General features: G+C 45.6%; 1 protein-coding gene across 1 annotated transcript; it reads right to left on the bottom strand.

Annotated features, from left to right (window-relative positions):
- Nucleotides 1–10,618: 10,618 nt before the first annotated feature.
- cdkn1cb (cyclin-dependent kinase inhibitor 1Cb) lies at nt 10,619–13,016 on the bottom strand. The gene is made up of 2 exons (XM_040132166.1): nt 12,227–13,016; nt 10,619–12,044 (listed from the first exon to the last, which is right to left on the bottom strand). Exons 1-2 carry the CDS (start codon nt 12,756–12,758, stop codon nt 11,929–11,931), a joined length of 648 nt encoding a protein of 215 aa, XP_039988100.1. The 5' UTR covers nt 12,759–13,016; the 3' UTR covers nt 10,619–11,928.
- Nucleotides 13,017–14,514: the final 1,498 nt, after the last annotated feature.

Genomic DNA, 14,514 nt, shown 5'->3' with positions numbered 1-14,514 from the left:
TAGAAATCTTTTTATTGAAACATTCCAAGAATGAATAATAGCTCTGTGGTTCATTTTAAAGGCCTCAAAAGTCAAAAAGGTTGGGAACCACTGATCTACACCAGGGTTGTTAGTAAAATATATGTATTTCTGTAAAGTAAATACAACAGTTACCTTGTTTCATTTATTTTGGCATGATTTAAATCAGTTAAAGGGCAAAACAACTGATTAACAGGAAGCAAAAGTCCTGTTGATGTCCTAAAATGTATAGACGGCATGTTCCTGGTGGATTTATGCAGCACACAAATCAAATGATACTGATTCTTCCCAGTGCCCCCTCTTCCATCCCCAGTGACTCTCTAGGAACGGCTCAAGGATCACAAGGAGGGCTTTGGGGGGGGTTGAAGGTAAAAAGGGGGGATGAATTTGGGGGACAGACAGGAAAGGGGGGTGCCCACGGTGTCTGGGAGCAGATGGCGTGCCTCTCCCTCTCTCTCTCTCTTTTTTGGTGACGTCCGCTGGGAATTGGAGAGGCCTTTAGGCATTCCTTTAGAGCCCAGAGACAGATAAGTGAGTTATGCAGTTCACCACCATCTGGGCTCAGACAGAGCCTGGCCTGCAGCTGACAAGTGTGTGCGTGTATGTGTATACTATAGTAATAGTAGTGGGGAGGGGTATAGGGGCGTGTTTCCATAGCGATAGGTCCTATTCCTGGAGAGAGATCTGTGCATACACTTGCATACTGCCCTCCTCCCTGGTGCTGTGTCGTCATTGTTAACTCAGATGCTGACTTTGAGAACGTTTTTTGTTTTTGTTTTTTGGGGGGGGGGGGTTGCCCCTTTTTTTGTCCACCATCATTGTCGACAAATTTCGGGGCCATTCTCGTGCAGCTGACAGTGTCTTCATGGAACACAGCATCTGTTGTGAAACAGAGGGAGGGAGCGAGGGATGATGGCACAGGACCGTGTTAGGTTTGCCAATTTCCCTATTCCCATCGTTGAAGGCTTTGTGTGCTCTGTAAGATGCCGCGCTGCACTGCCAATTCTGATCTGCGCTTGACCTGCTGCATATCTGCCTGTTGTTATCTGTGTTTAGGTCTTTTGTTTTACTCAGAGACAACACTGTGCAAATGTGTGCGTTCACTTCTGAAGGAATTTTGAACACTGTGTTTTAGCTTGTACCTGCCTGGTGACTAACTTTTATCAGTGAATGTTATTGTTGCAGTTCCAGTGAAATAATGACACAGCTACAATCACTGCTGCTGCTTCCGGTGCCACGACCACTACAACTTCCAATACAGTTACTAGTACCACCATGTTATTAATGGCTTAATAATTAGGTATCCACTCCGTAGCTATAAATGCTTGTAGATCCTTAATGCGTGTTTTTGGCATCAGTTTTCTGCACCCTCTTCCTAAAATATAAGGCTGATAAACAGTTCATGAGAAAAATGCTTTCTATTAAATCAATTAAGACGGCAGATGATCCATATGAACCAACGGAATCTTTTACCTAAATGTGGACTCCCAGGCGAAACTGCCAAAAGTTCTTTTATTTTTATTTTTAATTCAAGGAGCACTTGAGCCATTTAACATTGAATTTCCAAAAGGTAGGGTGACTTACGAGAGATGGATTAAAGCAAGGAAAAGAAGGAGGAAATCTATCTTGCAGAGGCAGAGACATCCCAACTTTCAGCCACTACTTTGGGTCAAACTCCAAAAATGCCAGATCTCACACTTCCCACAATCCAACTCAACACTGACTTTCATGATGACATCATTAGGGTTATTTTCTCAGACTTTAAAATCTCGTCATCAGAGCCACACAAGACATTACACATCTGTTTTCAACGGCAGTGAGAAATACTCCCGTAAGCTGTAAAATCTGTTGAGTGCCCCTTCAGTTTTCACTCCTGAAGGAGCTTCTTTGGTAAAATCCTAAACGCTATAGGACATTTGCATGCTTACACCTCTGAATGACACCCTGTGATGGATTTGAATTGGAAAACTTTGGCCATTTTCATCTCTGTCAGGCATCTGTGGGCGTTCTGATGGCTCTGTTGTGGTACAGTGCCATCTCTGTGAAGATAAGCTGCTGCTCGGTCCCTCGATACATTGATTCCCATGTATACAATATAGGCTGAATACCCACTGTGTAAGGACAAAACCCCAGAACACACACTGAGACAGTTTCCCTTTCCCTTCAGTCTCCCTCTCTCTTTCTTAAGTCCTCTTCAAAGTAGCCTGCCGCCACATCACCTGCTTCTCTTTCCCTCCTCAGCCAACTCTTCATCTATTCATTTGTCCATCCATAAACATTTATGTGTGTGTGTGTGTGTGTGTGTGTGTGTGTGTGTGTGTGTGTGTGTGTGTGTGTGTGTGTGTGTGTGTGTGTGTGTGTGTGTGTGTGTGTGTGTGCGTGTGTGTGTGTGCGCGTGCACTTGTGTTTGTCTAAGCGGGGCTTTCCTGCTGTGTAATTGCAGGCTGCCTATCAGCCCATTGGTGTTGCCCTGCGTGGAGACTAAAAGATGCTACTAATCCGCCAACAGAATACAGCAGGTCAAGCAGCCAGCAGCGGCTGAATTCAACCACAGGACCACAGTCACAAATTAGGACAGGCTGACAAGGCTCCACGGCATTCTGGGTATTGTTGTGGGCTGCCAACGGGACTCTAAAGCTTCTGGCCCTGTGTGAAGGGACAGCCAAGGAAAGGTGAAGATTAATAGTGGCTTGGTGACCTGGGAGTATGGCGATAAATCTATATCGCCGCCAGACGCTCCACCTCAGTGCATGTCTGTCTTTCTGTGTTTTGCACACACATGCACATGCACACATTAGCACCATGTGAAGGTTGCGGAAGGGCCAACTAAACCATGACATCCAGGACAGATCAAACTTTCTCATGAAAGTGCTGATAATTCAGCTTCTCCTCATCAACTTTTCTCAACTTGCAAGTAACTGTTTTTTCTAAATCGAGCAGCCGTGATTACAGGTCCCACTTAAACGACAACCATGCCCAAACATGATGCTAGCAAACACAAGCAGCTGAGGGCTAGCAGGATGAACCCAAACGCTGCCACTCCTCGGTGCTTTGCTATCTGATGAATGATGGTCCTTTGTTGCGTGTCCCATAAAGGGTGCCGTGGCCATCCCTTTTCATAGGACCTGGCGAGCAAATGTGAGGCGTGAATAGCATTAGTCCGAGTCAGTGCACCCATAGCGGTGTAGCCAGCCCTGAAAACACAGCCTGCTAGCCCTCCTCCCCAAGTTTTATGAGCCAAGATGATTGAAGGAGGAGAAAACTGCTCTGCCAGTAGAGAGGGACGGGGAGGAGAGGAGCGAGGAGGAGAGGTGTCAGAGATGGATGGATGGACAGATAAAACAGAGACAGCAGCCGCTCAACAGAGGACTCACATCCCGTGCAAGAAGGGATGTGAAGGGGAACAGGTTTGGCTCAGGGGGACTGAAAAGGGTCCAGACAAAGGGAGAGAGTAGAAGAATGGAGGTGGAGGACTCTGGCTGTCAGGACTGGCGCTGGGATAGAGTTAGATCTCATTTCTCAAGTGTCATCGCACTATCTGTGTCTCCTCCTCTCTCCTCTCTGTCCAATTACTCCCACAATGAAGCAGACCCCTTCCCGTAGAGCTACATATGGCTCCCTGGTTGTAAAGCTATCACTCCCAAGTGCAGCTATGCGGTTTTTGATAGGTACAGTATGTGTGAAACTCAAAGGGCCACAGTGGGTTGTTGTTTCGGCCGAGTGCGAGCTGCTGCTGCGACCGCTTGTCTCGACATGATTTCCTCTGAAGGCTGACATGCCACCAGTCTATCACAGACTACAAGCCGGAGTGTAGGATTAAATCATCTACTGTCAGTTTTTATTGTTTTCATTTTATTTTCTATATTAATACACTTACTTTAAAAAAAAAAAAAGACTCTGGCCAACTGACTTTAAATTTTGAGAAAACTGCAGCTCAGTGCTAAAAGGCGCACTCTAAGGAGGAGCTTTAAAATACTCTTTCTTGTTATGAGGACATAACAAGAGCCAGTTTTTTGAGCCACTTATGGGAAAGTACAAACCTCTTAAAATAAAGACCTCTGTTTGAATTTTGCTTACACTTTCTGTATTCCCTCTGTGCAGTTAATACTCTAAGAAGGGCTAGTTTCAGTGTCTGTGGCACCCTTACACGTCCGTTAGTTTGGAATTCCCCTGACATCTGTGTTGTGCAGGCATCCAAAAATTGCATGGCATCACTGGTCGCATTGATGTGTGTCTTCTGCGGGAATGCAGCACTCATAAAACACGCGCGCGTGCGCACACACACACACACACACACAAGCCAGATGCTGATGGTATTCTATTGATGGTGCCACAGAGACCAGGGTTTTGTACGAATGCAGGTTGGGGTCAGCTACATGATCAATCAAAAGGGGAATCAGTGTCTTTCTCAAGGGCAATCTGGCAGCATGGATGCCTTCTTTCAACATCGCACGAGCAGCCCTTCAACTGATGTTGTTTGTTTAGTGCTGAATTAGGTGAAAAATTGTATGTTGACTTTATTAAGAGTCTGCTGCTTGACATAGTGACATGTCACCCACGTTTAACATTTATTTATTTTACTTGTGAATCACTGTAATTGATTTAAGACTATTTGCTTGAATCCCTCACATAGTTCTGGATTTCATTTCGGTGTGTCAGCACCAGGGTCGTGGCATTGTCCTTGCTGGACGAATGACCATACTAGGACACAATAAAAGAGAACCATCCTTAAATTAGACCCTGCCATGACAAGTTATAATGTTACTTTGTCTACAGTCTTTATGGAACATGTTAAAGAGGTCTTTCTCTTTCTTTCTCTCTCTTTCTCTCTCTCTCTGTCCCTTTGTGTGTGTGTGTGTGTGTGTGTGTGTGTGTGTGTGTGTGTGTGTGTGTGTGTGTGTGTGTGTGTGTGTGTGTGTGTGTGTGTGCGTGTACTCGCGTGCGTGTGTTTGCATAAATTTTGGACATTTTGAGTCTTCCTGTGTTGGAGTGAGGATGATGGAATTTGGAGATGTTTGGGGCCAAATCAATAGTGTGACCTTTTCACCTTCTCAGAAAGCAAAACGGCCGGTCCCATAGAGAACTGACATCCTTTAACCGATGCACCTTACTCTGGAGAAAATGTCCAGTTTGAGATTTTTTTTCTTTTTCCTTTTCTCTCTTATTATCACCTGTGGGCAAATGTCAGCCCGCAATGCCAGAGTCAGAGAAACACCTCCATTGTTTCATATGCAATTAAACGAAGGAGGTTTAATTCAGGAGAAGTTTATCTTAATGCGCCTTTATCAGAATTATGTCTTCAAGCCATTTCTCACAAAAGGAAAAAAATGAATGATACAGAGTCAGTATAGACTGACATTTTTTTTTTTTTTGCAGTGTGTATGCATCGATTTCCAAATTCTTGGAAACCTTTGCAAAGCTGCAGCAAGTCAATGCTGAATCCTTTCAAATGCAAAGCCTGCAGACTTAACGCTCGCTGCAGCCTCGCTGTCTTAAATAAGCATGAAATAGTAACTATAAAAATATCTCTTTTAATAAACACTGGTATTGTTCTATTTTTAAAACAAGCAGGAAAGACTGTGGTCTTATCCTCCAAAGGCTCTCATAATTTACTGTACTGTGCATATTCCCACAGGTCAACCGACGCCATTCTGGACGATTGACTTGACTAACTCTTCTTGGAAAAACAAGGTTTTAATCCCCAACAACAAACTCATACAGTAGGCCGCATTTTCGCAGCCCGGCTTACACATTTAGCAGCTCGCTCCATCACGTTGTGAAACATTGTAAAGGATCTGCTTTTCTTCGAGGCAGCGCTAAATCCGATCCCCTTGATGCGTGGGGAGAGCAAAGTGAATTAGAGATTGAGGTGGGAGGCTGATTAACCCCCACCCCCTCCCTCCTCCTCCTCCCCCCGACTCCCCTCCAACCGAGACCAAAGTCGAGATGCAAAGAAAAGGAGGAGACAGAAAGGAGATATTTGAAAAGCTGCCACGAGTTCCCTGTCACACCGCCTCCTGCGTGGATTGAGCCGTGCTCTTTGTTGACCACAGGCATGAATATTGAGTGGATGTAAAGAGAAAACGGCCCATGAGAGGAGGGGGGGGGGGTTAACAAAAAAAAAGAAAAACACTGGGGCATGTCTGCATCTGGAAGAACTCAAACCAAAAATAACTTGACCTACAATACTTCTGTAATATTGCTGAAGGGTCCTTACAGTTTTGCAAGTCCCTGCATGTGCTTCGTGGTATTTGCTGTCCCAGTTGCTCTGGTGTCACCGCGATGGCCCCACAATATTTTGGCATACGCGCTATTTTAGGAGTAAATTACAGCGAGTGTTGACGATCGAAGCGCTTCTGCGGCTCCATTTGCACCCTACTATTTAGAATCGATCATCAACACTGGTGTTAGAAATAGCATTATAGTCCTATAATATTCTCATAAAACAGGAGTGTGTAATACTTAGAGAACTTTTACTTGAAATTCCTTCAAATTAATGGCGTCTAATATAGTATAATATATAATAAAATATTAAACAGTAAAATTCTGTCAACATTCGCTCAACATTGACTTTTTAGAGGGTTTATTGGACTATATTTCCTGATGTATCGCTATTATTTCTTGTTCCTGTAACAGGCTATGTGGGCTTTACTCGTTTGGTGATGTTAAGCAACATAGTCCGCTACCTCTGCTATTATGAGTATAGAGATTTTTTTTTTTTTTTGCATTCATTTTAAGGCTGTTTCGACATACACCATCTATTCGTCTCTGACACACACACACACACACACACACACACACACACACTGAAAGAGTGAGAGAGAGAGAAACAACAGATCCCTCCTTCTGCCGAATCCACCCTTGAAGTGTGTGTGGGGGGGGGCACAGGTGTCCAACAGTACAACAACCATCCATCCAAACCTCCTCTGCACACAAACACACACACACACGCACACACACTCTCTCACACACACACAAACACTTTCACGTCACCGAGCGCACTAAAGATCTCAACCTTCAAGCGGAAACAAACAGGAGTAATTTAAGAATTTTTGATCAAGTGTCTAAATTCATCTGAATTTTTCGGTGTTAACACGGAAATAAATTGAATAGTTGTGCAAGAAAAGCTCCAACGAAAAGACGTCAAGTGGCATTTTGGTGATTTTTGGTGCGTAAAGTGGCTCAACAGGCCCGTGCCTTAGGAGGTCGGAGCCCAGCTCGCAATCAAATCTATCCACATTACCATTATTCCTTTTGTGTTTGAGTCATTTGGGTTATTTTATTCCTTAATACAACGGAAAACCAGGGGGAGTTCGCGGCTTCTTTCTGCCCTATTTCAGGTAAATAGCTCATCTTTATTTTAGAAAACATGAAACATTCACTTGTACTGGAAACGTGCGTCTGGATTTCGAATTTGTTTTCAAAAAACCAAATATCAAGGCTCTCTGTTAATTAGAAACACGGGTCTGCAGGAAAAAAGCTAAATTGTTCACACTTTGTCAATAATTCCCGGACGGTTTGGGTCTGCAGACCCTGAACGTACACAGACCTGGATTCGGGCCTCCATTCGTCACGCTATAGGTTTAAAAAAAAAAAAAAAAAAAAGAAGAAGTCTTTTTTGGGGGGGGGGGGTAAAGAGGGTCAGGGAGCTTTAACTCGGTGACAAAGCCTCATTTGCAGGTCAATGCGATGGCACACTCGCCTCTCCTCTCCTTCCAGCTCGCCTTTGTTCCCCGTCGCCTGCGCCGATGCCAGATGGTCATGGAAAATGCTAATTCCCCCCCCCCCAGCTGATTTTTCCTGCCTCTTCTATATTTAATTGCAGTCTTTGCAGACCGTCCCGTTAATTGTGTGTTTTGAGTGGTTCAAGGTTTTGTTTTCTCCGAAAATATATATTTTTAGTCGCCACATTGGCATGAAGCCCGCGAGCCACCGAGTGCGTCGACAGCGTCCCCGGTCGAGGCTATTCCTCCTCTTCAGACCCCTGAAGGGGCAACGTGTCGGGTTAACTGGCGATGCACTTTACTGGAGGCTGACAAGATTTGATGAGCAGTCAACGTGATTAGTTATTAGAGATAAAATTAACATGCGCTGCGAGGGCACACGCGCAGAGGACCCCGTTGTCCCCGCGCGCTCCCTTTGATTTAAAGGTCGACTTCTACATAGGACATTGTTGGTGGACTTTCACTTTTCGCATCCTTTCATTACAAAGATAAAAAGTTTAAACAGCCTCGATTTGCGAATACACACATTAATTTATTGGCTCTTCTTTTTTCTCCCTTTTTTTTTTTTTTGGCCTTCCAGGAAAATTTTTTATCCCTGTTTCCAAATTAATGACACAAAATAAAAGCAGTTTGCATTCCTGCTTCATTTTTACACACATTTTTTTTTTTCTAAAGATAGGATTACACGCTTTCTTGTGAATTTAATTTCAGTCAGACCTAATTCAATCAAAGGCATGGCGCCCTGTTTACATAAAGTCTTGTGCTTTCAAGGAAAATAATATCGCTTCTCTGAAAGCATTATCGATAATGATAATCAGATCTTTTCATGGCGATCAACGAGGTTCCATTTGTATTACGGCTCTGGAGATAGCATAATTCAGCCTACGTTAAATACAGTAGCTGATGTGGGTATAAAAAAACATCTCGAGGCTTAATTGAACTAAGTGGTTAAAGGAAATAAAATATAATTTCAGTGACGACTGAGACAGACAGCCAAAACTGTGGATGTGGGTTAGTTTGAAGGTCAGACGGGAGACCGAAGGGCCCCTGAGGACGATTCTCTCCGTCAGCAGCTGGTTGTTTAATTATATTCCGTCGTAGTAGGCTTGTAAATGAGGTCTGTATGTTGGCTGTCATCTCTTCCCTTTATGTCCCATCATACGTACAAAAAGGGGTGAATGAAGTCATAATTGTCACGTGTTCCGTGGAGCAGATTACAAACCAGAAAAACCCAACCCGGTCCCCAAATATTCAGGTCCGTGGCATTGAAGCTCCGGTTACTTGCGATAAACTTCACTTATGATGGGCGAAGAGTCTGGTTCAATGGATTTAAAACTACTACTAGAACGTTATTATTAATTTATTTGTATGCGTTTTAAAGATGAGCCAGTATTTGAATCGCCTGCCTTAACCCGTGACCTTCCCCACAATGGCTCAAATTCATTACCTTTTTGAGAAAACCAGTGCGATTTGAGGTTCTATTTATTGGGACAAATTCTATATAGTTACACAGCTGTAGGGACAAATAAAGGAAGATGACCCCTTTAACTCTGAGGGGGGCGGACTTGAGCCCCCTGAATGTGTCCAGTCTCCAACATAGAGGGGACTTCATTAAAGTAACACATGAACAGCTGTTGTCTTTAACATGTAAACTATTGAGAATTTAAAACTACACTGAATGGCCGCGCAGCTCCCCGTGGGCATATGGGCGTTAATTAGCTGGATATAGCCGTAGATTAATTATAATATTTTTTTCGCCCATTCGTATCAATAGAGCAGCCAGACAAAGTGTCTTTTGTTCTCTGATGCAGGACATTCTGTGGCTGACTGAATGGGTCTTGGCTATGTCTACATGGATTTGCCATATGGCAACAAAAAGGAAAGAATGGAGCCGGAGAGCGCTTTGTGTTGGAAATCAGAACAAGCCTGTCAGGAGCTCATGGCCGCGCAGAGCTGACAAAGTCACCCTGGCCATCAAAAGTCTCCGTTTTCATCACAACATTAATGTCAGATAGTCAAAGCTCTTCGAGCAAATAAAGAGAAACGTGTGGGGAAAAATATGAAACGTGGCTTCGTTTTTCCTGCGCACTGACGGCGAGTCCCGGCGCGTTCACACACTTGCTGCATTTGGCTTCTTTCAATTAAGGGTAAACTTGCAAGTATGACCTGTTGAATGGTTTGTCTCAATAGAGCAGGACAATTACAAAGACTAGTAGTTTTCTTTTTCCAGCTCTGGCAGGTGGCCTCCACGCCCGGTGTATCCACGGCGGGGTAAACAGTGTGTGTGAGTGGGTCTTTAGAGGGCTTGTTGAGTGCGGGTGGATGTGGGGGTGTCTCCGTGGCGGACAAAGCGGGGATCCAAAGGCAGCTGCTGCTTCTTTAGAGGGGCGAAAGGGCCTTTAAATCCCAGCCTATATCCCGCAGCTGCCGTGCAGCACGTCTGAATGCGTTTCCCCCCCCCCCCACCCGGCAAGGTATAGGAGCAGGAACGTACAGGCGGAGCTCAATGAAGAAGTAACGTGGGCTACCTGCGTCCCCGGGGGAGGTGGAGTCATCAGTGCAAGGACCCTTGGTGCTCTTTGTTTTGCCATCCTTGCAACAGCACTTGCGTCAAAGACAACAAATCCTCTTTAAAATAGTTTTTTTTTTTTTTAACATCGTTAAGATAAAGCCTTTGTTCATATGATGCATCTAAATTGTTAAACACGAGGCTGTTCTCCGGAGTTGAAAATATCAACACCAGGTCTCTTTTCTCACTCTCGGTTTCAAGACCGAAATTTTTTTTTTTTTTACTCCGGACTGGTTTCAAAAATACGCCGAACAAAACAAGTAAACCAGACAAAAACACGCCAACAACTCTGCTCGGACTTGTGAAAAATATTTTATTCTCATCTTTTTTGCAAGACATAATGAGGGCACTTGTATGAAAACACACCATACAAAAAAAAACCAAAACAAAACAAAAAAGACAAAAAAAAAACAAAACAAAAAACGGCTCAGAAACACAAAGAAACCTATTCTTCAAGTGTGGACTATGGGGAAGCTACATGATTGCAAAACATCACAATAAAAAAAATGTAAATAATAAAATACAAATATGCCCTATGGCTAAATCAACAAGGCATTTAACAAATATAAAGAAACATAAATAAATTATAAGTTAGAATAGTCTTAAAAATATACATTTACAGAAAAACCAGAACAGAAATAAACATTTATAGGCTATTGTCTCTATAAAGCTGTACACTTTTGGCCAGTGTAGACAATTATCTTAAAGTAATTTAGGATTGCACAGATGTTAAAACATTTAACACTGTCGAGTGGCTGTAGGCAAAAGCAATAATGAATGCTACATTTGTACTGGATAGAAGTCATTCGGCGAAATTTCCTCTCTTTTGCTCTCCCCTCCCCTCCCCCAAACCGTTCAGTCCTGAGAGTCTGCTCCGGTGTCCGGGCTCCGCTCTCCGCGCCCGGGTCGGCTTTTCCTTATCCCACACCGTCCACCGTTTTCTGTCCTCCTCCTCCTCCTCGTCCTCCTCCTCCTCCTCCTCCAGCGTTTCTTTTTTTTTTTTGTTTTTTTAAGAAGTGGCGAGGACAAACACCTTCCCCTTGATCCTCCAACATGCGCAGGCAAATAGTGCAAAAAAAAAAAATTTAAAAAAAGAAAAGAAAAAAACCCAAAACAAAAACAAAATCAAACAAAAAAAAAAAAAAAGAAAAATGACCTGAGGAAGGAATGAAAACAGTGTGTAAGTTTTCCGAAGAATTCATTTCGAAGAAAGACGCGAGTCAGCCTTCCGAGGAAACAGGAAATGTAACCTCAGGAGCAGGCGTCAACCTTTACCCGAGCCTTTTCCCGCCACATCGTGACGCACACCCCCCTCCCCCAACCGCTGGTGTTACTACAGCTACTACTATCACTACTACTGCGATTTCACCATCGCAGGCTCTCCCCACCCCCTCGCCCAGATAAGCCTGTCTGCGCTTTTTGGCCCAAGCAATCCTTTACAATTAACGGGGGGGGGGGCATAAATAACTGGTTATAAAACGGCAAATAGCGTAAACACAACCCATAATATTTATCATTATGAACACTTAATTATAGCAAAAGCAGCATTGTCACATTAAACTAGACTTAAACCAGGCCACTAGCCAGGCTTGTTGAATGAGATAAGTCTTCATACCTTCAGCGGATCCTCTTCCGTGGGGTCTGTTCCACCGGGATCGGAGACTTGGAGAGATGGCAGGCGCTCGCGTCGTTAGATGTCTTGTCCGCGGCCCTCTTTCGTTTCACGAAAAAGTCTGAGGGGGGAGAAGAGAAACGGTGTTAGTTCACACGAGTCCGCTTCATTCTCAAATTACGCACGAAGCGGCGGCGGCAGAAGGAGGGGGTGGGGGTCGCTTGGATGCGGGGCGCAGCTCTGACGGAGAGCGCACAGCCTGGATGTGAAGGCTTGAGCAGGGCTAGAATGTCCCATATTTACCTGTGATCTGTGTGTTGTTGTCGGTAGTGGCTGCCCTCTTGCGTCTAACACACGGGACCTGTCTGTGAGGCTGCTTCCCTGAGTTGAGCTTGTCCGTGCGGTTCTCCTGGTTGACCTCCACCTGACAGGGCGTGCTGCTGCTCTCCGGCGCGGCCAAGCGCTCCAGTACATCCATACGCGGCGTCTCCGGGAGAACGGAGTCCGAGGGCGGCGTCTGCTTGACGGGCGTCGCGGGCGCCCGGCTCCTGCCGTTTTGTACAGAGTCCTGGTAAAACACCGGGGTCTTATCCGCGGACACCTCTTCCCACTGGTAATCCCCATCCAGCGGGGTGTTGGTCTCGAAATTAAAGTTCCACCTCTGCTGGTCGCGCTCGGAAATCTCCCGCATCTTGGCTCTCATCTCCTGGCCCAGTTCTTCGTGATCCACCGGTCCGAAGAGGTTGCGACAGACGCCGGTGAGCCTGTGAAGAGGGAAGGTCCTCCTGGCCACCAGCCTCTCCAGCGCGCTGCTCGATAACTGGACGTTGGACATCGCAACAACAACAACAACAAAAAAAATCTTTCCGACACAAGCCCCCCAAACAATACAGAAGAGGATGCCCGAAGTGTCTGCTCGGTCCCCGATGGGAGAGTATCAGGTGTTGTTGTCGTGCCCGAAGAGTGTGTGTGCGTATGTGTGCGTGCGTCTTTCCCCCTCGCTCTCGCGTCTCTCTGCGCCACACAGTAGTGTTTAAATGTACCTCGGTGGGGGGACGTGGAGTATATAGCCTCCCAACAAGTCCTCAGTCCGAGCTGGCTGCTCGGACTGCTTTCTCATTGGTTGCCGTAAGTCCAGCCCTCCCCAGAGGCACACAAACACACGCAGAATCCCCCACCACCCCTACCACCCTGATTTCCCGTCGGCCGTCGGTGCCAGTTGGGCTGCGCACCAGGTAGAACGCAGTGATTTGATTTGCTGCCTCTTTGTCAACAACGACCGGACTTTCCCGGTGTCAAGTCGAAACTGTCGAAGCTTTCGCCGTCTGGGACTTAACGGAACCCCATGCATCCATTATCGGACACGGATTTGTTTTTTTGTTTTTTTTCCCTCCTTCCTCTGCACAACTGCTGCTGTGCTGCAGTGCGTCCGATAATGGACTCAGCGGCGGAGCTATTGTATTAAGCCACATTAAAGAAACTAAATGGTCCCATCAGAGAAGGCCCCATCTATCCGGCCAGTTAAACTGTCCGATGTTTGACCCCTCGACGTTTCACACAGACACACACACACACACACACACACTCAGTCCCCGCGGTCCCAACACACACTCCCCGCTTTCCTCTCTCACCACGGTATCAATACCGACGAGCTGCCTGGGTCATATAGTACCGTCACTCAGCAGTCCGCGGGGATTCAGAGCTGAGAAAGCTGCTTTAGTTTTACCCAAAGAAACAAAGTAAACAACAGGGGAAGGCAGGGTCATAAATGTGGCCATAAACCCAGCTGAACAGTCGTAAACCTATAAACAGAGCAGGACACTTTTTCTACAGACTTGTTCTGAAGATTAAACTTTTGATTTCCTTTCTCTTTTTTCTTCGTTTCGTTTTTGCTGACAGACTACCCCCTTTATGTTTTAAAAAGATTACAGTAATCCAGTTAGGTATTGGATTACAAGCCCCTGCTTTTCAACGCGGACAAACAAGTAAATTGACTGCAGTAAAAGAAACATATTTTAATGTGTGTGTGTGTGTGTGGGGGGGGGGGGGTATCATCATCACACTCGATGAACAAAGATGCTCGGGTGTTCGTATGGAAGAGCAGGTAGGGCACGGAGGTTTCCACAATCAGGCTGTCACCACTGACGTGTGTGTGTGCGTGTGTGTGTGTGTGTGTGTGTGTGTGTGTGTGTGCTGGCTCGGATGAGAAGCATTGCCTACAATAAAGGGGCACAGTTGTTATTCAGTGCCGCTCCTGCATCATTGTTTACTGCGTACACCCACTTCGCTGTGGGGGGACTGAGGCACACGAACTTCCCGTGATATCCGGGAGGCGGCACCGAGGACGCTGGCCGCCTCGTTGCCAGCGGAGTCTCCGGTCCGCTGCCCCTTCCAGGGGTCCTCGCAGCGGGGCGGGCCAGGCAACGCCTTGCAGCGGACCAATAGCTGCACAGCGACGCTCTGTGGTTCAAAGCTGCTACTGCGGTGCAAAAGCTGCAAAACTGATATGCCATAAAACGCATATTTGTGTAAGTGGACAGTGGCACCTCAACTAATTTGATCTACGTTGTTGAAAGTTTGGCCTTATTGCA

Source organism: Xiphias gladius, chromosome 8 (assembly GCF_016859285.1).
Source record: "Xiphias gladius isolate SHS-SW01 ecotype Sanya breed wild chromosome 8, ASM1685928v1, whole genome shotgun sequence".
In the NCBI taxonomy this organism is placed as follows: Eukaryota; Metazoa; Chordata; class Actinopteri; order Istiophoriformes; family Xiphiidae; genus Xiphias; species Xiphias gladius.
Note: the sequence above shows the minus strand (reverse complement) of the source record. Positions and strands in the feature narration are given on the sequence as shown.

Bases quoted from the DNA above. Each gene is read 5' to 3' on its own strand.
- cdkn1cb (XM_040132166.1), bottom strand. From the start codon at position 12,758: ATGTCCAACGTCCAGTTATCGAGCAGCGCGCTGGAGAGGCTGGTGGCC. The intron at 12,045-12,226 runs GTAAATATGGGA...CTCCCCCCTCAG, and splicing joins CAACAACACACAGATCACAG to ACTTTTTCGTGAAACGAAAG.